General features: G+C 41.6%; 1 protein-coding gene across 5 annotated transcripts in view; it reads right to left on the bottom strand.

Moving 5' to 3' along the window:
• Positions 1-6: 6 nt before the first annotated feature.
• The window catches only part of PLEKHG1 (pleckstrin homology and RhoGEF domain containing G1), a 224,808-nt gene continuing 197,188 nt past the window's right edge, over positions 7-27,626 (bottom strand). For all 5 annotated transcript variants that reach the window (XM_077896712.1, XM_077896677.1, XM_077896686.1 and 2 more), the window contains 8 exons: positions 27,463-27,558; positions 27,184-27,270; positions 20,448-20,481; positions 17,763-17,858; positions 16,034-16,072; positions 14,341-14,363; positions 9,079-10,726; positions 7-3,546 (listed from right to left, as the gene is read on the bottom strand). In XM_077896712.1, coding sequence (XP_077752838.1) covers positions 2,483-3,546; positions 9,079-10,726; positions 14,341-14,363; positions 16,034-16,072; positions 17,763-17,858; positions 20,448-20,481; positions 27,184-27,270; positions 27,463-27,558 — 3,087 coding nt within the window. In that variant the 3' untranslated portion in view covers positions 7-2,482. The remainder of the gene's footprint in view (positions 3,547-9,078; positions 10,727-14,340; positions 14,364-16,033; positions 16,073-17,762; positions 17,859-20,447; positions 20,482-27,183; positions 27,271-27,462; positions 27,559-27,626) is intronic.

The raw sequence follows: 27,626 nt of genomic DNA, 5'->3' as shown, positions 1-27,626 counted from the left end.
CTATAATTTACTTTCACTTTACAAACTTTATTAAATAATGAGCATTACTAACTTTCATTATCTTATATACAATATTTAAACTATCTTTTCCTAGATGCATTTTTTTTTTGCACAAAGAGTAGGTGAAAAGTGAACTTTAAAAAAAAATTGAACCTTCAGTACAGAGACCTAATAAGAACTTGACATACTTTTAAGTACATATAACTTTTCCCCCAATTATATACAATCTTAACCCACCTCCAAAAGAAACTATCTTAAACAAAAGCATTTAACTGGTAACATTGAGGAAAAATACAAACATGATTATACATATACACACAGCTCTCAAAATCTGCATCCTGGCTGACAGAAGTGATCTATAAAGATTTGTCCTAGAACCTAAAGACAATCACATAGACATTTTATACAGCAAGACATCCCCCTTCGTGCGGCAGGGTGTATTCCTATAGGCAACATCAAAGTCATGCAATGAGACACTGGTGTGAAGAATTAATTTCCAAGAGCAAGACACCACAGTAATATGGACAATATAGAATTGGGGGTCACACAAACTAAAAAAGCAAAAATAGGAAATTGCTTTCTTAGGACAAGAAGAATCAGTAACTGTTTGAAAAACCACTTAGGGATACCTCTAGCAAGTCTAAGAATATACTTTCCTACAGGGCTTGTCTTTTCTGATACTCTCACTATTAAAGACTTGTGTCAAGTTTAAAGAAAGGCAGTGAAAGCAGGAATGTTTCTAGAACCATGCCATTCAACATGGACTTGGTTTTATAAGCTACAAGAAGAAAGAATAGTATAGAGAAGCAAGAAAGTTGGGTTATTTTTTGTTACTTAAAAGGAAAAATGAATGCCACAGGTACCTGTTTGTAAAATAAGGATGGTTACATCTGATGTTTCATGGTTAAAAGAGGAACAGGACTTACAAAGAGGAAGAGAATTATGGTTGGATGTCACCAATTGAAATCGGTATCACTGCTTGCCTTCAAATGAAAGCCCAGGTCCCCTTTGCTACACATACATAAATGAAAATTGAGCCCATCGGGGAAGGGGTTCCAGAATGTAAAAATGCTTGAAAGGAGAATACAACATTTGTGTTTGAGAAAACATTCTTGTTGCATCGACTGGAGTCTTCCAGAAAATAGAACATTTTTATAAAATAGCAACAGATCCGCCTTCACCTTTCTCTTTCACTTCTTTTATTTTGCTTTTTACGCACAAGATCTTGTTTTCGTTTTTCTGTTTCCTTCCATAAAGCCTTAGATTAGTACATGATTATCACAATGGACCATTAGTTGAAGACCACAATTACATCAAAGACGGTATTAGTCAGAGCTTAGTAGGCAAAGATTCTTGTCTTTTATGTGCCTCAAAACAATTAGAAAAGGCCCCCATGTTATGCGGACTTCGGAAAATAAATTTCATTGCAGCCAGTGAAATCCTCAAGGTTGGGATCAGGTCATTTGGCTGAGGTACAAATCTCAGGAAAGTACACATGAAAAACTGCTCTGGAAAGGCTGGCCTGAAAGTGTTTTATGTTGGCTCATGTTTTACTGTGTGTTGATCAGAGATATGCACAAAAAATAGCCCGAAGGGTTCCTATTTCCACCCCTGCCTTCAACTGCAATATGAGGAGATCATCAAGTTGTTCCCCATCCTTTCTAACAGGTTAGTCAATTTGCATTTTCTTGTTGGGAAGTTTCCTTTGAGCACCTGAGGGAATTATGTTACTCCAGCAATCAAAAATCAACACGATAAGCAGCATATTCTCCAGAACGTATCCAGGAATACAGGCAAGGATATATGCTTACAGAAAATATTGGTCTTGCTCCCTTCTAATGTCCAATAGCTACCCAATTTCTGCCATAGAGTGAACAGACGTAGGGGTAAGTGATGCAGAGTGAGACGAGCATGTATACTTCCATTCGGGATCTCTAGCTTAAGCTACTCTAGGGTCTTGTTTCCAATGTAACCAAAATGCCAGGCATAATAAGCATGATCCTTGAAATAGTTTTAGTTTCTCTTCCTTTTTAAAACATGTGGAAAAGTCTCCTTGCTGCCTTTGGGTCCTAGAATAAAACCACTCGTGGCTTCTGGATGATAGGAGAGGACTCTTGCATTTCTTAGACTCTGGGCACTATTGTCAGGATACGGGAGCAGATATCATGGCCATGATGTTAAAAACAAAACAAAACAAAACAAAACAAAAAACAAAGGCTAAAAATATTCAAGTAAGATTGACTTACATGAAGCATGAAGACAGTCAGCATCAGGAACACACTGTTAGATGCTGACACTGGCTCTACAGTACGGTCCCGGCTGGAGTGTCAGCCGTTTCAAAAAGTTGTGCTGTAAAAGAAAGCAGGGTTTACACTTCTGGTTGTTACAAAATTGTTTTAATCTGGTACATAGAAAACACCTGTCCGTATCTGTCATGTAGGAGCATAATGCGACGGTAACTCGGTGGCTTCTGCCAAGAACCTCAGGCAAAGCTGCTTGAACTGAGACACTGAAATTTTTCCCTCAGCGACTGGACAATATTTTGCTGGTTGGGAGACGGGCCCCTCCAGAGATAGTCGTTCAGTTTGTCCGAATCGCTGTACGATGCCAGGTAGGGTGAAATCCCAAGCTTGTCACTTATCGGCTTTTTTGGAGTGCATGGACTATTCAAAGAGTAAGGGGTGCTGTTGGTGCAGGGGTCCTCCGAAAAGTCAGCTTCTGCAATCCTTGGGTCAGATTTCTTCCTCCGACCATGGGATGGCTCTACTTCTGACTCGTCTTCTTCAGATCTTATTTCCACATAGTCGTCTTCGTCTCCTTCAGTCTCTTTGAAATTGGAAAAATAGTTCTGTGTGGCTATTTGGGCATTTAAGGGTACATTTCTATTGACTACCAGAACCTTCTGTGAGTCTCGGAGTGTGAGATCTGAGTGTTTTTCAGGGCCCTGCTGACACGGGTCAGCCATAGCTGGCAGCAAATCCTGGTGACTCTCACACCTCGAACTTTTGTGGATAGACAGTGGCTGTTTCTTTCCCATTTCACCAGGGTAGCTGATGGAGTCCACCGACTTGTTTATCAAGATTGAAGAAGAGGACTGAGACCTGCTATAAGGCTGAGATTTCGCACTGATGCTTTTCCGACCCAACGAATTGTAGAGGTGGCCCTGATACGAGTTATCTTTGTTGGGCTGGCTGACTATCACACTGTGTCTCTGCAAGGAGCACAGCAGAGGGTCAGAGGTTTGAAGAGAAGGCACAGAGCAAGCTGTGGACAGCTGTCTTGGAATGCTTTTTGTACTGATCTCTAAAGTAGGATGTTTTGACTTCAAGTCTTGCTCTGGCCGGGGACAGAAATCCACTAACTCTCCATTACTATAGGTTGAATGCAAAAGCCAATCCTCACTGCTAAGTTGGGCCTGGGAAGATGATGTAGATCTGAGGTTGGAGGGCTCTTGAGGGCTGGCCCAGCCATCCTTCTGAGTCTTACAAGGAGTCTCTCTGAACACAATCTGGTCATACAGCTGGGAATACTCAGCGATCCTGGCACCTGGAAGGCAAATATGGAAACAATAAACATACGTGGGATGATTTCTACATGCAAATATTAAAGAAATAAAAATCTAACACTTTAACAAACATTTTGAAAAATTTAAATACACAGGACCTTTAAGTTTGAAGATGAGTCACTAATCATTGAATACTAAGCAACACGAACTAATAAAATAATCCATAGTTTAATAAAAAATAAAAATGTAAAAAGAATGTCACCTAAAGGTTCATTTAAATTGATCTAACTCTGGATTATTTTATTTTAGGTTTGCAAATGTTTGCTATTTGTAATGAAAGTTTCTAGTGTTCTTTACAAGCATGAAATAGTGTCAATGCTAAAAAACAAAACAAAACAAAAACAAAACAGGCATTGTAAAAACAAGAAGGTCAGCACTTAAACCGTGGTCAATGAAAAATAACTCAAGTAGTCATTAAAAGGAAGATGATACAATCTACCATGCAGTGGCTACCTTTGGGTTTTCATTAGCCTTGACTGCTCTCAGACAAGGACTCCCAGAAGAGTCCTCTCCTGGTGGCTGTTCCTGTATTTCTTGTTTCTGGGCAGCAGTCTCCTGCCACTGTCTGGGAAACCAGTGTCTACAGGAGGGCCTCCTTTCCAGGATTTCAAAACCATGTGTATTGACTGACCCGCATCTTCTTTCCCATCACCAAGAAGCCATTCACTAAAGTCTATGCTCCTAAGATATTGAGAATGAGTCATCTGTGCATATAATTGATAATGTAATACCCTCTAGTATTTGTCCAGAACAGGATTTGGCTTTTACTCCATGAAAGCTATTGCCACTTCACATTCAGCTATGAGGCCATTCTCCTCTCTGCTCCACTTCTTAATACAGACATTTCTAAAGATGTTAACAGAACCGAACCGTGCTATGGATAGAATACTCTCTTGGGGCAGGAATGATTTCAGAGACAGAGCCCAAAGATGTCAATTTCAAGAGCTACTGCACCGCCCCCCCCCCCCAATCAACCCAATCCAGGTACCCATGAGACTGCCCTAGAATCAAAGAATTCCATGCATCCGATAAATTGCCCACACCACATCTACACAGTCTCTACAAAAGGAGCTATCCCATATATGATGGCCAGCAAGTGACATTACATTTCCTTCTTCTTTAAGCTATTAATATTTTTAGTAGCCCATTGTTAGCAAATTATTCCTTGAATTTAAACAAAATATTTAGTTGAGTTTCTGCCATTTCTTTAAACTCTTTTATTAGAACAGAAGATATTGGCTGTTATTCTGGGTGCCTTTAACTGCAACCTTCTCAAATTGTTTGCCTCCCAAATCTCCCAAATTGGAGTAAATCATCTGTTTACGTTTTCATAGATCCCATAATCAGATCCTCCAGGTTTTTAAGCCCAAATTCCTTGGAATAACAGAGAATCTTAGTTTAGAATTCCTAGTAACAAAAACTTGAGCTATTATTCCTTAAGTGGTAAAGACTTTTAATACCAATTAAATTTGGCAACCCCTTAAGAGATTGAAAGTTTCTGTGAACACCAAAGTGCCTATGTTAGCCATTCTGAAATCTATAATATTTAATTAACTTTATAGTTAATAGCCCAAACAATGGCAGCTAGACCTTGAGACAGTCGCTGGTAATTAGTGGCACCTGATTGTCAAATGATTCTGCCCAAACCATTCTCCTCTATGCTGTGGCCCTGAATATGATCCCAAAGCTAAGTCAGGAAGGCCCTAACCTTCATAAAGTCCCAAAGATGACAATTTTGGAGAATACAATGAGAGCTAATGAAAACATCTGGTTAACCTATTTGAGTACCAATGTTTAACCATAAAGTTGTGTAAGAACAATTAGCTTTTGACTTTAGAACACGATAGGCCAGATGACCTGAAACCAAGATAACCACAGTGTTTTTCATGCCTCTTTCTTCCTTAATCACACTCTTCTTCTTCTTCTTCCTTTGCTTAATCAAATCTTATTTATAGCTAAAGACCCTCTATAAGCCCTACCCCTTCCATGAATCATTTTCTAACCCATTTCTCTCCTCTGAAATCTTATATTCTTAGTGTGGGCCATATTATTTAGCTATACGCTACACAAATGCATGGACATGCATGTACACACACACATAATCTTGTGTTGCTAGTTGTTTTACATGGGCTAGTTTATCATTTTAGCTAGTCCATGAGCACTTAATCTTGGAGAACAATCCTTGCAGAGCACCAAGCATAATTCTAGATACAAATTGGTCTCAAGAACTACATAATTATTCAAACAATTTTTGGACTGCATTTTATTTTAAGCCTAGGGTTAAAAATGGATGTGCTTTCCCTAAGACCATACCACAGAGAGTGGATGGGCAGCCTAGAAAATCTGGGGCATAGTAGAGGGAAAAAAAAAAAAAAAGAGGCAGGAATATAGTCTTTGATCAAAATGCTTCCTATAGATAACTCAAAATGGGCACAGTTTATCTTTGGATAATAAAAAGTTGACCATTTATAAATTTGGAATAAAAAGTATCACATGAATAGACCAATATACTATACCTTTCTAAGTTTTAGGGATTTGTGTTTTGTCTGTCTCAGCTGGCACTCTAAGAGAGCCTGTAATTTGTTCAATGGCAATGTAAATAAAAGAATGCTTCCAAAACAACATCTGTCATTAAACAGATTTCTTTAACCAGACTTATAGGAAATAACCAGTCCAAGATGACACCTCTGGTCTAAAAACCTTAGTATTAGTCAGCTAGATCAAAGTTCCCCATCATCCTTAGTTCTGGCATCGATATCCTGTATACAATATATATGTTATCATTATGTGACAACCTCAGGGCTGTGTCTGGTTTATTTATCCTCTGTAAGTTTAAGAGGAGGTGTTCTTAGAATTCCAGATAAAAACTGGAAGTGATCCTTGCTGAGATAAGTATGAAATACACTGTTTTCAAGACAGAGGATTACAATCAAAGCTTCTGATGCTGCTTGAGATGTAGACCAAAGCATAAAATGTTATTTTGCCTTCTCTACACAAACAGGAAAATTCCTCCAGCCTATATGAGGCTTTCTCCCATGTAAAACATCACAAAAAAGGAACCCAAAGGCCTTGTTTGCCTCAAAGACTATCAAGGGGGGAGGCCTGACTACACAGGAATGCCGGCATGCTACAACAGGCTCTGAACAGTGGGAGTCACTAGACCTGGATGGGTGATTTAGAGGCAGAAATCTGACCAGGGGCCTGTAGACCCCCGCCAGAGAGTTCAATAAAGGTGCTCGAGAGTTTCAGCAGGTGAATAGGGCGTTCCTCCTTCCGTACAACACCGAGAGCAAGCTCCTGGCAAAGTGGCAAGGCCCATACGAAGAAGTCTGGAGAATCGGTCCGTTCGATTATGACGTCCTGTGCCCAGATAAACAAGAGAGAGAAAAGGAGTCATCATGTCAACTGATTGAAAGCCTAGTGGGCACAGGAAGTGGTCTCGATCCACCCAGATGGAAGATTCCTCAGGTCCGAGAGATGGCAGGCCCTAGGGACGTGCTCCTGCCAGATAGCGGTGGAGACCCCACTCTCAGAAGATGACTTTAGAGATCTCCTCCTCTCTGTTGGGGAGAACGTCGGTAGTAACCAACCATGTCAAGAAAGGACCCAGACGCAGAGCTGAGAAAAAGATCCCATAGGATCCTAAGAAGACATCAATAGGCAAAACAAATGGAAAATAAACCAAAAGTAAAAAGCAAAAGAAAACCCCAAAGGGACATCTATGAATACTTAAAAGGTGGATAAAAAAAGAAGACTATTCAAGGTGGTTGTAAGCCCTAATGATTCTACATTGAAGGACGTGCTTTTATCAAGGTTTGAGTTTTGCAACTTAATGAATGGTCCATGTTCAAAACAACCTGGCTCAGGCAATTACCACTTTTTAAACAACAGTCTGGTATAATCCTTCATCATCAGAAACCTTATTCTATTCCTTCCATGTTGAGTTGGTGGTTGCATTGTGCACGCACTACTGTTTCCAGTGCCATCTATGCCCCAAACAGCCCTTCCATAGCTGGAACTCTGTCACTTTTTCCATGTGTAACAACAACCAGCTTAGCAACGCTAGCAATGGAAAAGGTACACAAATTAATTCAAACAAATTCTTGCAAGGAGAAAAATACATGGCATCTCGTCTCTCACATTCATACAAAAATCACTTTTCACCTTCACTTTATTTAAAAAGAACAACAATTCAAGAGAGTCCGTAAAATCCTTTAGGTAGCAATTTCAGGGCTTACCTTCCCTATTTATTATGAAACTGTATGAGTAGCTCTAGAAAAAGATTAAAGCTTTGGACAATTCTTAAACACTCCCAAACTTAAAATTCCCTATAGATTCTTGTTGTAACTTGTGGCTTCATTTAGGATTTGGATATCTCCTTCTTACTCACTTTCTGCAGAGATAAAGAAATCAATCTCAAAGAAAGGGGGCTAGTGGCATCAATCTGGCCAGATGAGCCATGTCACCATCCTAACTACCTGAATGTGCCTTGATATTGAGCCATCTGGGTTCTACTTTTAATTGGAGACAGGTCTCCTCTCATTTGATACCAAGGTGGTCCTTTGTCAGAAAATCTAGGGTTGGGATTCTTAAAATAGGATCAAAAGGACACACAGTTTTAAATTGCAGATTCCTGGGCCTAACCTCAGAAATCTTTCTGGGTCCAGAGGTGAAAAGCTCCTAAGGTGAGAGCCAGGGTCCTTGGGTTTCTTCTTTCCATGACAATCATGTGTCTCATTTGCATCTGTGTTCTCAGTATCAGATTTTGTCTCTGTACTTTTTTATAACAGAGAAAGAAGTCAAACCTTCCTTTAGTCCTAATCATACCGATATCATACCTGAGATCCCAGTTTTCTGCCCCACAAAGGAAGCTTGATTGAAAGAATTATACTTTTTGGAAGCTATCTGAGAATACCAAGTGAGACAGTATTAAATGCATGACACCAGCTATTCTATGGCAACTATTTAAAAAAGTCAACTGGTAAGAGAAATACATGAGAAAACATCTGAGGTATATAGGATGGACAGCTTTTTAAAAGTGGGAAAAGCCTCCTATTCATCTGTCAGGATGAGTGGGCATTTTTGTTAGGATTCTGGAGCAACCCTATTCCACATGCTTCCAAATCTTCAAAGCTGACACGAGCCATGACACGTCCCGGCACAGTGATACACAGGGAAAAGCTCTACCTGCCACAAGTTCAACTGATTGCTATTTTTCATACTTCAGATTAGTGAAAACTTCTTAAAATATCAAGTCTGTAGAGACAGCGTTATACAAACAACAAAATCTCCGAGAACCGAATCTTGGCTCCGACTTGTGCGACTCTGTGAGCTAAAGTGGGAAAAGATTAGTCATGGCCTTGTAGGTGTTTGTAGTTAGGTCTGTGGTCTCAATTTGAGAGAACGAATGTCTGAGTGGCAACGTTCTCACCATTTCGAGGACTTTTAGAACCTGAAAGCTGCCCTCTCATCCTAATTTCAAGAAGGAGGGAAAGCAGTGTGAAGGAACGTACCGATGGCAGGACCCCCTTGCTTCTTTTCTTCCAAGATGGCTGCCAGGTCTTTGTGCGTGGATTTATGCTGCTGGCTGGCCAGTGGCTGTTCCAACTCTGGGCTTCTCACTTTTAAAAGTTGATTTGCCTTCTTGATCTTCTGACTATACTGCCTGGCCATCATAAAAACCCTGCTTCTTGTCTTATCACTGACATCCATCCCGGCGTCAGGGATTTCCAAGTCTGGTTGGGACAGACTGCTGCTGTTGGCCAAGTCATAGGGGTTTTCCATGGGAGGTGTTTCACTGGCCAAAGACAGCCGGTTAAGACTCATAAAGGAGGCTTCTTTAGAAATCAGGTCCTCTTCAAAAGGGCAGTTGGCCCGGCCAGCTCTGCCAGGCTTGTCTTTCAGGGGCGTGAGGAAGGTGTGACCTTCAGGAAGCGAGAGGGTAGACACAGAATGCGCCGCATCTCTGCCCAGCTCAGGTGTGCTCTCGGAGTGCAGCCTGTCTGGCACGTCATCTTTGCTGACAGGAAATGCTGCGAGGAGCCGGTCTCTAGCTTTGACTTCGTTTTTCTTGATGTAATTTTCCAGGTCATTCCAGATTTCATCTACTTCTTCAGACAACTTATCAGATATAGATTTATCACCTATAGATAGGTTACAGCTGAAAGAGTTATAGAGCAAACTCAAATAATCATTATCAGAAGGCCCCTGGTGGTAAGGAGCTTCATCCTCACTGAACTGGAGGCTATCCTGGGAAATGAAGGGCCTCAGACTGTCACAGCAGGCAAAGTCGGCTTCCAGACCTAAGAAGGTGCTCCTCTTGGGACGCTTTAGGCTGCTGCAGTTAAAATCCAGCGAGGGTGCATCTGGGAGCCCTATGGTGTCATAGATGTTTTCCTCAACCATCTGGAGTTCGTGTGTGCTTTGGTTGGATGCCTGGCAACCTGTTAGAGCTCCATCCCTTTTTGTGTGCAGAGAGCTCTTCTCGTGGCCAGCTTGCTTCTTTGAGAAGGCTAGCTCTGGGGTGCTCTTGGGGCGAACAGAGTCCCTGGCTATTTTGAGGGGTGTGGATTCAGCTTCTTCCCGTTTTGCAACCATTAGTTTTAAGTCCTCGTAACTTATGTTATCATAGACATGGTCTATATCATCAATAGTCAACTCTATAGATGACCCAAAGGGAGTCATTCCATCCTGCCCTTCTGTTTTAGGGTCACTCTGTAGTTCCCTTCGGGGGCTGTACTGAGAGCCACCACTGTCCCTAATTCTTATTTCAGGAGTGCATGTATTGCTCTCACCAGCGCTACTGGCCCGCCTGACAACCCGGTGGCTGGAGCTGGTGGTCTCTGTGGGCTCAATCTGTCCCATGTGCCAACTGCAAGGGCGACTGGAAGTGCTGTCTTCACACAGTCTGGTAGAGTTCAGATCTGAGGAGGAGAAGGACGGCACGAACATCTGATAATCATCTTCATCATCCTCGTTCTCCTGAGGGGACCGACGACTGGGAAATAAGGCTTGTCTGATCTGGTGGTCTGTCCAGATGTTTCTGATGGCTCCACCCCCACGAAGCACGTTGATAATGGCAGAACTGCTTGGCTGGTTGTTCCTCTGGGCGGGAGATGGCCGGGTTGAGGTCCGCTGGGGAGACCCTTCCTCTCTGGAAACCTGAAGTGGATAGAAACATATTGATTGAACTGCCATGACATGGACACATAACATATGACGCTTTCTTGGTTTTACACATTGCTTCTCTCGCTGGACTATAATGTTCATAAAGCCAATGATCAGTACATGTTGTTGATATTAATGGAGTTGAAAAGCACCTCTTCAGATTTTTACAAAAGGGGCTGAAAGGACAGGAACTGATATTTACTTAGAAATAGGTTAGGCCATTTGCAGACATTCTCCACACTTAACGTTCATAGTCACTCAGTGAATTAGACATGATTGTACCAATTTCACATAAGGAAATCCAGGATCTCTCCAGTCAGTAGAAAGGCTAGGGCACAAACTTAAGTCTGACTCCAAACCCCTTACCCTAATGCAGGGAATCAGCAAAATACAGAAAACTCTTAAATACTTCTAATAATGTACACTTGGTAAATAACATTATATAAATGAACATATATATAGGTATCAAGGGCCATTGTATCTGGTTTCTATCTGATGCTTGACTCCCAGGAGTTTTTTTGTGATTTCTGGTATATGAGAAGCCTCTGTCAGTAATCTGACTCCACACCTTAAAGCTTTCCCTGAAATCTGCAGACCTACGATGCACCTGACTGGCATTGCCTTGGTTTATAGATTCTAGGCAAGTTTTTGGTTTATTAATTCTAGCCTTTGTTGCAGACATGTAACTTAATCCATTGTTAATTTAATAAACATTTTACTTTCTTTCAAAATACATTTAATTAAGTAATATTTAGATACTTGTTAGGAAATAAAATATTGTGACATTAACAATTTCTAATTAAAAAAAAACCCAATGGAGTCGTTTATAACTTGTAACCTTTCTTGACGGAGCTGAATTGTGCAGATAGAGGGAGTGGACAGTCCTCTGACGCCCTCTGTAGGTATAAGAATTAGCTTCAAAGAGTTGAAAGGGTCAAGAACTGTTCAAACTCATTAGTAGCAAGGACATATTTTCTGGTCAAAACACTATAGTAACCTATTAGAAATGTCAAATTAGAAGAATGAAAATTAGCAAGAATTTTTCATCACTTGTCGATGAAATTGGGATACATATTACCTTGAAATAACCTGCTAACAATATGTCTTTCTATCTGCCTGCCTGCCTGTATACCAGGAAGGAAGAGTAGGGAAGACAAGAATAAAATTTCATCCTGAATGCTATTTTTCCATGAAAACTTTGAAATTAAAAAGAATCTCATTTAATCTTTTGCTTTTTTTTTTTCACACAAATTGTTGACCATTTGAGGCCTAGGAATGTATGAATATGCACATATATGGATATATACACACTAAATATATATATATAATATTTTATTTTATTTATGGCTCTATTTTTTTTCTTTACCCTTTAGTATCTCTCCCTTATTTCTTACTCAGATTGTACTGGTATCATGTTATAAAATACAGACACCCAGTAACTATGTTTTATAAAATTAGTTAGTATTAACTAGTGAAGTCATGACAAAACAATCTGAAAGTGTAACAAAAGGATTTTGTGAACAGCCAGAAGTAATACCTCCTTAAAATCTTCCATCCCAGAAAGATTCCCAGACACTTTAGAAAATTAGAAAACCTGAATTTTTAATATCAAAAGATATTTTTTAAGGTAATTACTTGAAAGGAAGATAGCAGGACTTTGGAAACTGATATTTTACATAAAGTAAATCATTAGGAGAACTGAAATAGCTCTTAGATGGAGAAATAATCAGTATGTGGATTTGACATAATGTATGTGGTTTAGATATCTCAATTTCAGTAGAACCATGATGAACATTTCCTCCTCCCCATTTTTCTACATTCTTAGCCTTATAGCCATTAATAATAAGATGATGATAGCTACTATTTGTGGAGCACTTGCTTTGCTCCATATTCTGTACTAAGTACTTTTTCTTTTAAGATTTTAGTTTTAAGTAATCTCTACACCCAATGTGGGGCTTGAACTCACAATCCCGAGATAGAGAGTCACATGCTCCGCTGACTGAGCTAGCCAGGCATCCCTGTACTAAGTACTTTTAAAAATACATTTTTGCATTTAGTCTTATAATGATTATGTACATTAGCAAACTAAGTCTTGGTAAGGTTAGCAACTTGCCTGTCATCTTATAGCATAGGATTGACAGAAATGGATTTGAATCTATACCTGAATCCAAGCATGACTTTAACAGCCCCCTTCTCTTTCTTGCTCTTGCTCTCTCTCTCCCTCCTTCCTTCCCTTTTGTCTACACACACACACACACACACACACACACACATACACACATGCACGCACGCACGGCCTTAGAATATGTATTCTGGGAGAAATACGAAGCTATTATTAAGGAATGTTTCCTGTTATAAACTCTTTAACCATTAGTAAATCTGTTCTCCTTGCATTTGGTATTGTTTGTTCTTGTTAGGAGATGGAATTTTACCACTAAGGAAAAAGTACTTTGCTTTACTTCTTTCTTGTCTTCAAATTTTATGAGGTTTAGTTAGTCCCCATATGGAGACTTGGCTTGATCACTATTGTCGAAAGTTTCCAACAAGCTCTTGAGATTCCATCCTGAGGACTGGTGGAGTGATCCCTTCTACCTAATATGAACCAGAGCCTAGCTCCATGATCTTAGTTTGGCTGCCTTAAAGAGGAGGGCGCCTTCTGCAGTACTTGTTTATGAAAACAATGTAGATTTAAAAAAATCAAAATTTCATGCTGTATTTCAGGAGAATAACCAACTAATAAGTTTCAAAAGCTTCCAAATATGTGCTACTTGAAAAAAAATTCACATGCTCTAATTAAGAAAATTACTTTGAGGTAAGACTGTTGATTTTTAGACATGTGATTGGACTTATTGGAAAGATACAGCATTTATTAATAAGGTTACTTAGGCCCTGTGCTCAGGAGTGCTACAGTGGAATTGTGGGGAAAGAGTTTCACAACTGCATCCTTACAGATATAGAACATTAAACAAAACCCACAATCCATTCTCTAAGAATTGTTAACCTAGATAATTAGTCAGTAGACAATGGGACATGGTTTACTCAGGTCAGGATACAATATCTATTCTTCATAGGTAATAAATTTTGATAGACATCTTCCAATAGAGCATATCATTTTTAGTCCTCCTCTCTCCTAACCTTTTATCAGAGGAAGAAAAGTCCAAACTTCATATGATGAAGTTTCATTATACTTCTCATCATGCTTCTCATACTAGTAGCCAGCCCATATTCTTAGAAGGGGATCTCTGTGACCAAAGGCTGATGTTTTGATAAGAGGGCAACATACGGGAGGCAGGAGCCTTGGTCTTATATGCTTAGAGGTGCAGGGCAATGTGGGGTGCGTCACACTAGTCCTTAGGATATGTGTAGTACACCCTAGGAAACCTTACAGCTTTTGAGGTGAGAGGGGGATGAAGAAATCATTACCTTAGTTCTGAGAAATGAAGCCAGAGGAAGAGGGAGGTTATAAGGATGAATCGTTACTTAAATCCATCTCAAACTGTAAAATAATTGCTTACCTTTGGAATACGGGCTGGGGGTGAGATATATAAGGGTATCTATACGGGGTGCCTAAGTAAACATTTCAAAATAAGAAATGTAATAGTGTTTACCTTTTGGATGTCTTGTGCTGCTTCTGAAAAATAAAAGATTTTAAAAGAATTAATTTTAAGGTTTAAAAATGTACTGCATGCATATGTTAGTACCCCTATTTTACAGGATTTTAAAACTTGTCAATAACTGAAGCCCAAGAGGCATTGGGGCCCTTTAGACTTCATTTTCAGAAAATGTCTCTCAGTTATCCTTGTTATATAGCCTGTAGTATATGTAGAAAAGAAAAAACCTTACATACATCTGAGTGTCAAGTACCTTTCTTAATCCCTGAGGGCAACAGACTAGTTCATGTTAATAAGTTTCAAAATCTTCCCCCCAAATATGTATTATCTGAAGTACATGCCCTAAGCCATGAAAGTCACTTAAACACAAGGCTATGCTTTTGTTAGTTTTTAAACATTTTATTGGTTTTCACTGAACAATACAGATAGCATTTAATACCAGGGTCACCTTGGCACTGTGCTAAGGAGCAGTTCAGGTGGGTTTCTGGGGAAGGTGTACCTAGCCACATCCTGACAGACTCCCTTTCAGATACCTCGATGACATGTGGCTCATCTTTAAACACTGTTTAATTATGAAAGCATATCAAGAAAACAGTGATCGATTCCTCTCAGCAAATCCCACCCTGTGGAAGTTACCATACTTATAGCAGTTTGATGGTCCTCTTCCCAGCTCCCATACCCACTGGCCCCAGCCCACCACAATGCATGGTTTTGTTTTTAAAATAAAAGTGCAATATGCAGCATTGTATTTCCTGCTAAATATATGTGGACACACTTGTCGTAGGTAGAGAGGTATTCCATTCTTTTTGACTACTACAGAATATTCCACATAGTATTCCAGGATATACTACAATTTATTGGACTCTTTTCTACTTGATGGGCATTTTATGTGCTGCAGAGAACACACACACTTGGATCTAGCCACACTTGGGGGAGCACTTATATATAGGAAGTGTACACTGTGAAATTTATAAAGGTGAAAGAAGGGAAATTGTTGAGTCAGGAGTAAATGTGTATTTTAAATTTAAATGGGCATTACCAAATTTTGCTCCACAAGGGTTGCAGATATTTATACACTATTCATTTTGGAGTGCCTGTTTTTCTGTATTTTTTTGGTTGAGCTTATAGCTTTCCCTTCTCTATCTCCTTTAAATGTATTTAAATGATTTTTCAGATTATTAACTTGAGTGACCATTTATAAATTTTATTCATGATTTGTGTTTTTTTTCTGTGATACTGCCCAATTACATTCTTTGCCTTTGATTTTTATTTATTTAAAAAATATTTATTTATTTGAGAGAGAGAGAATCTGAAGCAGACTTTGAACTGAGTGTGGATCCTGATGCAGGGCTCAATCCCTGACCACGAGATCATGACCTGAGCTGAAACCAAGAGTTGGATGCTTAACCGACTACGTCACCCAGATACCCCTCTGCCCTTTAAAAGAGAGTCCTTTGTCTCTTCTCTTTGACATACGGAATTTCTTTACATAATAGTGATATTAATATTTTTATACCAGTTATCTACATTGCAGATATTTTATGTCATTTGGCTTTACATTATATAATGGGGCTCTATTACTTATAGAAGTTAATAAAATCTGTCAATTTATATGGTGTTTATGCTTTTGTATGGTTTGACTCAGTGGATAACAGCAAGAATGAAAAAGAAAAGATATTTTAGGACTTACCACTGGTCTTCAAAACTTTATGTGATCTTGAGGAAGGTTCTAGGGGAAAAAATAAGGCCAGCATCATTTGCAAAACCAAATCAAAGTTTTTTCTTTTAAATTATTTGAGCAAATTATTTGGGCTCTAGACACTTTTTAAAATTAAATATACCTGAATCCCTGTCACTTAGAGACACTTAACAGCTAGACATTCTCTCTGACTAAACTGTAGGATAGAATTTAAGCTGCGCAATAAGGAGTCCCATAATGGAAAACGACCCTACCCACAACTAGTAGAGCAATTTCCCGAGCTTTACCTACCACATACAGGGTGACAGTGTTCAATTTTATATCCTTAAGCCGGACCCCTCTCCTGAGCCTCAGACCTCTAATGCTAACAATCAATCTGGCGATTCCCCCAATGTGCCTGCAGACTGAGCAAACCTAACACGCCTCAGACTCACCAGTCTCCCCTATAACTGTTCTTTCATCCATGTTCTTATTTTTAAATAATATTTTATTTATGTATTCATGAGAGACACAAAGAAAGAGGCAGAGACATAGGCAGAGGGAGAAGCAGGCTTCTTACAGGGAGCATGATGTGGATCTCAATCCTCGCAGTGAGAATCACACCCTGAGCCAAAGGTAGATGCTCAACTGCTGAGCCACCCAAGCACCCCTCATCCAAGTTCTTATCTTGGTTGTCATGGACATTACCTACCCAAGTTAGCTATCAGGACATCATTCTAAATTTCTCCTGTTTTCCTCCATCACAGTCCTATGGGATCTCAACATTCTTCCTTCCCCTGCCAACCCATTCATCACTGTCTTAATCCAGGCCTTTATCATCTCTCCTCCAGACTAGATGGACAGCCTACTTCAGGCCAGAATTCTCTTTTTAAAAGGCAAACATTTCATTGCTGAAAATCCTTCTGTAGCTTGCAGGATCAAGCCCATACCTTCTGTAGCTCCAACCATTTCTCTTTCTGATTTACCTTGCACACCTCCACCTCCACCCATAGCTCCATCCCATGTTCCAGCCAGGCCAAACAACTGGCAATAGAGGTCTGCTCTAAGGTGTGCTGGCTCAAATCTCAGGGTCTTTGCATGTGCTATTCCTGCCCAATCTGCCTCCTCAGCTCCCAGACTCCATCCCAGGTGCTCTGCTCTGGGAAGCCTTCTCTCTCCTAGAGAGTTAATGCCCCCTCTCTCTACTTTATCTCTCTCTAAGCTTCCTTGCACTCAACCTCTGCCACAGTCCATTATGCAGACTGGTTCTTATTCACCCTTTTTGAGTCTCCCATTGAACTATCACCTCCTAAGAAGCAGGAGTCACGTGTATTATTTATTCTTACACTCCCTGTCCTCAGTGCAGTGCAGGAGGTGTTAGGTAGGTACTCAAGAGATACTGATTCAAATGACAAAAATATCTGAGGGCTAAGAGAACACTACAAGGAGCCTGGTTCAGCAAGCACAGGCTAAAGGTTTAGGTTTGAATAATCTTTTGTGTGTGCCATTTATAGGATATCATTTCCCCCAGTCTTAGTCAATAGGCTTTCAGTACCTGCATGCTAGTGGTAAGATGCTATGCAAAGTGAAACTAGTTGATTGGTGTGTTTTATATTCCCCGGGAAATAGAGGGTTATATAGAAACGTTTAGAATGAAAGCCTGACAGTCAGACTGAAAGGATCTTTCACTGCTTGTCCCCCCCGCCAGATTCTTAAATTTTGATCACAGCATCCTATTTACCAGATTTTCTTCTCAGCCGATACGGAGCCGAACCATCTTTAGAACCACACAATGCTTTCGTCTCTCCCTCAGGACTGTAACAGAAACCGGGATAATCTGCAAAGATAACCACAGGCACCGTAAGAATGAGGTGTTCGGCGACTTCTCAGAAGATCGGTACTTGTTTTGGGTTTCTAGGACTTTATTCTTTTTCATCAGACTTGGTGTGATCTCTCCTTTCGGGAAGCCCGGGTGGCGCAGCGGTTGAGCACTGCCTTCTACCCAGGGCATGGTCCCGGGGTCCCGGGATCGAGTCCCACGTCCGGTTCCCTGCATGGAGCCTGCTTCTCCCTCGGCCTGTGTCTCTGCCTCTCTCTCTCTCATTCTCTATCTCTCATGAATAAATAAATAAAATCTTAAAAAAAAAATCTCCCCAAATAAATAAAATCTTAAAAAAAAAATCTCCCCACAGCTGACCTTGAATATATATCACAGGACTTTTCATTTATGTTAACACTTTCAGAAGTCTGTCAGCAAGGTAAGCTGCCTTTCTTGCACATGTGCTCTCTCGGGCTCTCTCTTACACACTTACACACACACAGTCACACACATTCCTTATGTATTCTCCTTTTTCATGCATTAACAGGGCCATAACTGCATCTTTACCCTTTGTAGGAAGTTTATTAAGATGTATATGGTGTGGTTAATCTCCTACTGCCGTGCAGGATCATCTGCAACTTGATGACCCCCAGAGGTCAGAAAATTCTATTAAAATAAACATCACTGCAGCTGAACTTGTCAACAAGGCCCCTGACAGGCTGCCTGTGGTGATGGGCCACAGCAGAGACTCTCAGTGCAAAGCGACCTGGACAATTCAAAGAACAATTTCTCTGTCTGGCTTGGTGGTGGAGGATGTCGAGCTACTCCTACCCTATGGAAGCTGTCCTCCAGTAGTGACTCTTAATACTTTTCTAGATATTACTCTTTTCAACATTGATGAATGCTTTAGGTTCTCTTACCAGAAAAGGGATTTTCATTTAATTTCATAGTTTATGCCTCTATCTATCTAAGGGATATACAGACTGCAGATTAAGAAAATCAGGTCTAGGGGCACCTGGCTGGCTTATTTGATTAAGCATCAGACTCTTGATCTCAACTCAGGTCTTGATCTCAGGGTTGTGAGTTCAGGCCCCGCTCCTTGCCCAACAAGGAACCCACTTTAAAAAAAAAAAAAAAAAAGAAAGAAAGAAAGAAAGAAAGAAAGAGAAAGAAAATTGGATCTAATCCTCTAGCACTTTCATTGAACATCAGAAACCTGAGGGTAAACAATTTTAGGATGTGGCTGTGATAGGGTTCAGCTTCTTCAAGGGTGTCTAAAGTTCGAGAATGTTCTGAGGATTGTAAAGACCACACACATTTGTCCAAAGTCAGTAGCAAAGTTACATAAGTGAGGTCATTTGGCCCAATGGACTGGCCTACTCTGCTCATACCCAGCCAAGTCCAAAGTCAAGGTAGGGCAAATGAGGTGATTTTCCCAGGCTGGGTTACTCTGGCCTAGTCCTGGGCATGGAAGAAAGGCGTGTGGTACCAATTAGTGGCTTGAAATCATTCTGTGCACTCACAGAACCTCATTGGTGTCCATGAACTAGCTCAGAGGCTGGGGGTAAGGACTTGATTCTGTTAAATGATGTCAGTCATAAAAATAGCAGACTCCTTCAGAGCCTCATCTTCCTCTTAAGTCTAACATGCCCATCTATGACGTTACTTTCTCTTTAGAGTGTTTTTATTAAAAACAAAAAATCTTAAAGAGCTTTCTGCTGAATAAAATGGGGGGATTTGGAAAAGACAGGGCAGCGGGCCCCAGCCTAGCCTTCTGAGATGACTCATGTCATCTCTCAGGAGCTGCTGGACAGTGAAATGGGGGATCTTAGCTACATGGTGCTGGGTGAGGGGGGGCTCATCTTTCTACCTCACTAATGCTTCTTGTTTCCCCTGGAGAGTTAACCACCAGCTGTGTGGAGGGTGTGCCAATCGGTGTTCGCACCTGGGGAATGATTCCTCAAAAGTAAGTTATTTCAAATACTTTAAAAGTTTTTGTTAGACTTGGTTGTAAGTCTTTAATGCCTCTGATTCCTATTTAATCTGGGAGATAACAAGGATGTGATAAATGATGTTGAATGAGGTTTTATTTTGTAGGAAAGACCTCACTTGTATTTATTTTCTGCCTGTTTTATAAGCCCAGACATACAATCACATATGTGGGGCAGTTATGTTTTGAAATCTGTGCTGCATCAGGGAAACCATTAACTATCCTGTTGGCATGATTCTTACAGGTAATCAACAGAGATTTTCCTCTGATGGGGTGTGGTAGGAAGTGTATGTGAAGCTTTAATATTTGGTGGTGGCAGAGGGGAGGGTAAGAATTGACCCTAGCAGCATATCTGACATTCTTAGTTGACACAGAGATCTAGACCCATGGCCAGTCATCAGGTGAGTCACAGATAAACCAGGTAAAATCAATGTACAAACAAGTCAATGTGTTAGGAAGAGATTACACCATCTGCGAGCTCTTCTATTAAAAGTGAATAGAGAACCGCTCCTTTCTTACAGTGGACATTTTTTAAAAATAAACTTTAAGCTAGAAAATATGATAGATGCAAGTAGACAGGAAAATTTCAAATTGTATTAAAAAAAAACAAAACTTACGAATGGCATCCATTTCAAGTATTGCTTGCTTGGCCTGAAAGAAAGGAAGTATAGCTATAATTGCAATTACTTTCTGTTTCTTCTTTAAACTACCAATAATAATATAGGTCTTATCCACCTGAATAAGGGATTTTTTGGAAAAGCTTTAAAGAACTCATTATTTCTTTTAGGCACTAACACATAGTTAAGGGCTTCAAACAGATGAGCATCCTCCTGGTGAGCAATAGGTGCTACACAATTGATGTACTAAAGCTAAGCTTAAAGTCTTCATCTGGAAGGAGGCAAGGGGAGAAGGGGAGAGGGAGAGGAAGAGACAGAGAGACAGGGAGAGACAGAAGGAGAGGGAAAAGGAGAGTAAGGAAGGAGAGGGAGAGGGAAGCCTTTCAGTAAAGTTTCTAAAACCTGGCTGATCATTAGCATCTGTTGGTTAGCTCATTCTACATATATGCTTGTGTGTGTGTGTGTGTGTGTGTGTGTGTGTGTGTGTGTGTGTGTATTTGTCCATGAGAGACAGAGAGAAAGGTTGGCAGAGACATAGGCAGAGGGAGAAGCAGGCTCCACACAGAAAGCCCGATGTGGGACTCGATCCCAGGATCACGACCTGAGCCAAAGGCAGACACTCAGCCACTGAGCCACCCAGGCATTCCTGGTCAGCTCATTATAAGATGTAGATTCCTGCTACCCAACCCTGATCTACTGAGCCCAACCTTGATCTACTGAACTAGGGATAGGGCCTAGGACCTATATACTACTAGCCTTCTCCAAATCACTGGGGCCTTATAACTATTTTGAATTGTTGCAAAACAGGTTGCTAGAAGTTTCCTGTTTTCCTCCTTCCAAATGCTATGTGATTATCCTTAGCTTAACTCTCCTGGCTCCCTACAGCACCCCTGCAACTACCACCTCTTTCATGTGCCCTAAAATCTCCCCAGAAGGAGCTGTGGTGTGGGTGTGGGGGAGGGTCCTGAGGATGTACTCTGTGATGCCACCTCTGCCACTTACTTGGCTGGGTGCTTTCATAGCTGGATGTGTTTCCTTAGCCACAAATGGCAAGACAGGACCTATCTTTCAGGGTTACTACTAGACCCAAATGATGGGCACTCAATCCGGAGAAGTTACCACCCATCTGCCAAGGGACTGGCCCAGGTATACCTCCACTCTGGCTTCCTTCATGCATCTCCCCACCTCAACCCCAACCTTCGCAGCTTTAATGTCTTGAAGCTTTTTATTGTTACTGCTGCCAATATTATTAATGTTTAGGGAAATATAAGGAAGATCATTAATTACTCTAAAGCAAATCATTTTGCCTGAGGATTCAAAGAGGGGGAAAAATTACGTAGGCTTTCTTGCTCCCTCATGTCATTTTCTTTGTTGAAAGGTCATATAACTTAGCCTACAAACATTGGGCTAAAAAATCATCTCACAAATAATTGCACTTGTATTTTGCCACAATCTGGGATAGCAAAGATATTTAGGCTAAATGATAATATTTAGTTAAAAAAAAGAGGCTAGGGATCCCTGGGTGGCGCAGTGGTTTAGCTCTTGCCTTTGGCCCAGGGCACGATCCTGGAGACCCAGGATCGAATCCCACGTCGGGCTCCCGGTGCATGGGGCCTGCTTCTCCCTCTGCCTGTGTCTCTGCCTCTCTCTCTCTCTCTTTTATTTTTTTTTATTTATGACTATCATAAATAAAAAAAATAAAAAAATAAATAAAAAAAAGAGTCTAAAAAAAGCCTTGATGCAATCATCTTAAGCTTGAAAAATCAAATGGTTAGATTTTTATAACACTGATATTTTTATCATATAGTCAGAGTTAGAGATTACTAGTTGGAATTAATTTCAAGTGCAGATGTGAGCTCGATTTCTGTGAAGTGCATTTACAGATCCAGGTGAATATATAAAATGCAAAAGTCTCTACTTTTATCTTTGTTCTCAATCTAGATGAGAGTGAGTTTATATATCACCTATATGAATAAATAAAATGGCTAGTTCCAAGAAGTTTCCTGGTTATCTATATATGTAGACTTTAAGAACTAAGAACTCAGTATTTTTTTTTTATCCTGTCGCGACCTTTAATTTCAGAAAAGTACTATTCCCACATTTTCCTCTAGGAGTCAGCCAGGGACCATCACTGAATTAAAGGACCGGAAGGAGGTTGGGAGCCACACAAAGGAATTTCCAACAGCTTGTGGTAATAGTGTCAGACGGGTGATGTGTTTTTTGATGTTTACAAGAATTCTCATTATGTGTTTCTTTTATTTAAGAGGAATAAACAGATTTTGAAAGCTTTGGAGAAAAAAATTTAAGGAAAAATCTTGGAGAAAGAAGTGAAAAGTTCAGTTTAATAAATCTGTTTCAATCAAATAGAAAATTATTATAACATCATAGTGGATAAAATATATTAAATAGATGTATTTTCATTGCCACTGGGAGCAATGTGGCTCAGACTTGCTCTCTGCACCCAGACAGACCTGGGTTTGACTCAGGCTCAGTCATTTACTAGTTGCGTAAACTTGGGCAGTGCACCTTAATGTCACTGAGCTTTTATTCCTCTAAGATGGGGAGAATAAGACTTTCTCAGAAGGTGTTTTGCTGAGGGTGAAATATAAAGTAGTTAGCACATTGTGTGTGTGCTCAAGAAGTTGTACCTGAAAAAAGCAATGTTTAGATTCTAAAAGGGTCAGGAATTTGGGTTAAAAAGTGCAATTCTATTGTGACTATATGAACCATTTTAAGGCATAAAGGGAAAACTGCCTGGAATACACACATCTTGCGTGGGAGAAAGAGGACAGGTATGCAAGCTAGTCTGGTTTCGTAATGGCCTTTCAGAATCCTCTGGCAGCTCTGATTTTCCCAGGAGACAGGTGAACCATAGGTGGGGCATATCAAAGACACTTTGTCATTGCTCAGAAGGGCATTCCACGGCACAGGGCCAGCAACCCAATAACTAACCATGAAGAAAACACAGTCACTTCTGTGCATGAGCTACCTTACACCTCTTAACACCCTGATGAAATGAGACTCATGCCTAACACAAAGCACACACCTATGCACATTCATTTCCTGGACACGAGATCAATGCTGACAGCCCCTGAGAATAAGCTTCAAACGCTTTTCAAAATACACAGCAACATAGACTCTCCTTTCTCAGAAATGTTCCCGTTCCTTATTTCCCTCCCAAGTTCTATTCTCATGCCCCCTATCCCACCTTCTGCTCTGCGTCACTCCTCCCCCAGCCAGCAAGGAGCGTTTCACCATCCACATGGACCATCCATCCTCCGCCCTCACCATGCCACTTTATCTCTGCTGACCTTGCCCTCCACACCGGATCAGCGACACACAATCACAGCAGCCCCCAGGACCTTAGCACCCAGAACCGCTTGGACTCAGAGACAGGGACTCTAAGTCTCTTACAGACCTCTGCATTTCCATCTCCCCACTTTTAACTCCTGCTGAGCCAGTTCTTGGACTCTTCAGGCCAGCAGTCCTTCATGTGCCTATTCTCCCCATGAGCTTCACTCTCAGCTCAGCCTGGAAATCCTGCTCGGTCTCGCAACTGTGCAGCTTGGCTGGTTCCCTCTGTGCCACTGATCTTCCTTCCACTACAGAGTAGCTCTGCTGAGCCTCACCTCGGGGAACCCCCTGCACTATGCTTCCTCAGCACTAGTTTCCAACTTGCTGAGTGGATTTCTTTCTTTCTTTTTATTTCTTAAAAGATTTTTAAATTTGTTTATTTGACAGAGAGAGAGAGAGCAAGAGAATGCACACAAACAAGGCGGGTGGCAGGGAGAGGGAGAAACAGACGCCCTACTGAGCAGGGAGCCTGACCCGGGACTCGATCCCAGGATCCCAGGATCATGACCTGAGCCAAAGGCAGATGATTAACCAACTGAGCCACCCAGGCGCCCCACTGAGTGGATTTCTAAATGACCACATCACACTAATCCACGGTGACCCCCTTCATTCAGGTCTTAGATGCACAAATTATTTTAGTCATCCCTGCATTTCCCTCAGCAAGTATTCTGAGCTTTTCCACTTTCCCTCAGGCGCCCAGACCCACCTGGGCTCCCCCCAGACACACGACACCATCACCAACTCCAGTGAAAGCCAACTCTTCACCAACTCTTTACCTTCACTCAAGTCCAGCTCAAAGGTTCTCTATCCTGTCTCATCTTTCTTCTCTCCCAGCTCTGCGAAGGAGATTTCTACCTTCCCAGACTCTTCTCTCCCCCAGCACTCCTGATCCTACCCTCTTGGCACCCCAGGGTGGACGCTAAAGAGCACCCCCCTCACGTATCGTTATGCTCTCCTTTCCTTTTTCCTCCCACGGACCACTGTCGTGTCCACCGTGTTCGTCACCTACACCAAATGTCTTGCTTTGATCTCACCTCTCTCAAACCACCACCTGTATCTTTTCTGAACTCTGTTAAAGAAGTTTGCACCCAGTACCCTGCCACTCCTTCATTTCCTTCCTTCCTCCCTCTCTCCTCCCTCCCTCCTCTTTCTCTTTTTCTTTCTTTCTCTCTCTTAAAGATTTCACTTATTTATTCATGAGCAACACACAGAGAGAGGCAGACACACAGGCAGTGGGAGAAGCAGGCTCCCTGAGGGAAGCCGGATGCAGTACTCGATCCCTGGGATCGTGATCGACCCTGGGATCACCACCTGAGCCAAAGGCAGATGATCAACCACTGCGCCACCCAGGCGCCCCTCATTTCCACTTTTCAATGCACTGCAAACTCTCCCTGACTTGCCAAACTGAAGATCTGTTTCTGTTTGAATCTGTTGTGACGGCCGTAGCACTTGGGCCTGCTGTTAGCCTCTCCCTCTTTGAAATCCTTTCTTTTCTTTGTCACCACACCTTTCTCCCTCGGTTCTCCTACTGCCTCCCTGGTCACTCTCCCCTGCTGATTCTTGAAGTCTCCACCTGCTTGCAGATCACTTAGGTGTTGCGATTCCCAGGGGTTCTTTCCTTCGCACACATTTATGGGCCATCCTATCCAAGCTCAGGGCTGCAATTACTGTCTGCGTCAAGAGCCTCCGGATTGGCAGCTCACGAGACCGGAATTTCCACCTGGGCTGACTCGCCTCCTCACACGCAACACTGAGAGCTCCTGCTTGCTCCCACCCAACCCGGTCCTCCCCTTGGCAGCTTAGCTCAGAACTCAGCACCGTCCTCTGGGCCCAACCCCTGACTCATCCCTGACTCCTATTTCTCTCTCTTCTCATGCACCTGCTGGGCCACATATTATTCCCTCTGCCTCTGCGAGAGCTTTTGCCTCTGCTCCCCTCGGTGGCTAGGGCTCCCTGCAAGCACCCCTCATCTCTTTTCTAGCCCATGATGGTGGCTTGCTAATTCTTCTCCTCCCTCCAGTGTCACTCCTTCAGCTCATTTATCACACTATCCCTAAAGTTACACTCTCAGAAAATAGGGGCGACTATGCTGTATGTTGGTAAATTGAACACCAATAAAAAATAAATTTATTTTTATTTTTATTTTTTTTAAATTTTTATTTATTTATGATAGTCACACAGAGAGAGGCAGAGACACAGGCAGAGGGAGAAGCAGGCTCCATGCACCGGGAGCCTGACGTGGGATTCGATCCCGGGTCTCCAGGATCGCGCTCTGGGCCAAAGGCAGGCGCTAAATCGCTGCGCCACCCAGGGATCCCAAAAAATAAATTTATTAAAAAAAAATAGGGGCGACCATGCCATCCCCTTCCTCCAAAGCCTTCAGTAGTTTCCTACCACCGATACAATCAGACTCCTTAGTGTGTGCCTTCAAAGACCTCTCAGTCCAGCAGAGCACTCCTTAGTGTGTGCTTTCTACTTCTCCAGCCTCACCGCCTACTCCATCTCCTCAGGACTCAGCCCTTCCACCTAGGCACCATCTCTGTGCTGTGAACATGGTACACACATTTGTATCTCTTTGTTTATGTTTATGCTATTCCCTCAACTTGGTTTTCCTCTTCTTCCACTTACTAAAAATATTCCTCATCCTTCAAGACTGAGCTAAAACGTATTCCCTTCCTTCCCAAGCTTAACTGTCATTGAACACTTTATCCTTCCATAACACTTGGCTTATACCTCTATTAATTCATCCTTGTTAGCAGTTTGTTTTATATATGGCTAGCTCCCTCATCTACAAACTCCTTCACAGATGAGTCTGTACCCTCTTTTCCGAGCATTCCCACAAAACTTAAGCTAGCTCTATTCACAATAGGCGCTTAGTGTTGCTTCGAATACTCCTCACAACTACATTCTACTAATTCCTTAGAAATTTTCTTATAGACTTTTCCTTATTTTTAACTTGCTCAAGCCCAAAAAGAAAATATAACAACAACAACAACAATAAAACCCTGAGCACCTGGGTGGCTCAGTCAGTTCAGCATTCCACTCAGGTCATGCTCTCAGGACCCTGGGATCAAACCCTGCATTGCACTACATGCTGAGTGGGGAGTCTGCTTGAGGATTCTGTCCCTCTCCCATTGCCCCTCCCCCTCATTGCTTTCTCTCTCTCTCTCTAAAATAAATAAATCCTTAAAAAATATATCCAAAAAACCTTTGACAATCTCCCTATATGTGAATCTTCTTAATATACCTGATAGGTTTAGTTGATCCCATATGTATTCTCTCTCTCAGTTTTATTTTGAAGTTGAACATTTATTCCTGTCAGGCTGCCTTCTAGGACTTGAATTCCTTCACATTCTATTGTTTATTGACCCCATTGTCTTACCTTAGCTGGAATCTTAGCCGCATGGTTCTCCAGGATCAGTCTCTTCAGGTGCAGAACCCAGAGGCGTTTGTCCTGCTGGGATTTAGCCTGCCAGAAGGCAATGTGGACAGTCAGACAACTCATGCCTCTACCACTCACAAAAGTCAGACCCTCTGATAACCCTCTGGCAAGATGGGAAATACATCGTGTGGCCAGAAGGCTCTGGAAGGGCTGGCCGGCACACAGTGCTCATCATTGCCAAGAGTGAGCCTTGTAGGGAGGTGAGGGCTCTGCTGTTACCTGGACTGTGTGCTGCAGCTTTGGGTTCTTATAGTGGAAGACGCTGAAGCTGAGCGGCTCCTTAGGTATCACTTCCACCAGCATGAGGTTGCCACACTGAGGGGGAGAGCAGAGAGACGGTGAGGTGCACTTGGAAGAGACTGAAATGAAGCCCTTCCCCAGGA

The sequence above is a fragment of the Canis aureus genome, chromosome 1 (assembly GCF_053574225.1).
Source record: "Canis aureus isolate CA01 chromosome 1, VMU_Caureus_v.1.0, whole genome shotgun sequence".
Lineage (NCBI taxonomy): Eukaryota > Metazoa > Chordata > Mammalia > Carnivora > Canidae > Canis > Canis aureus.
The sequence above is the reverse complement of the archived record's forward strand: the minus strand, read 5'-3'. Positions and strand labels throughout refer to the sequence as shown.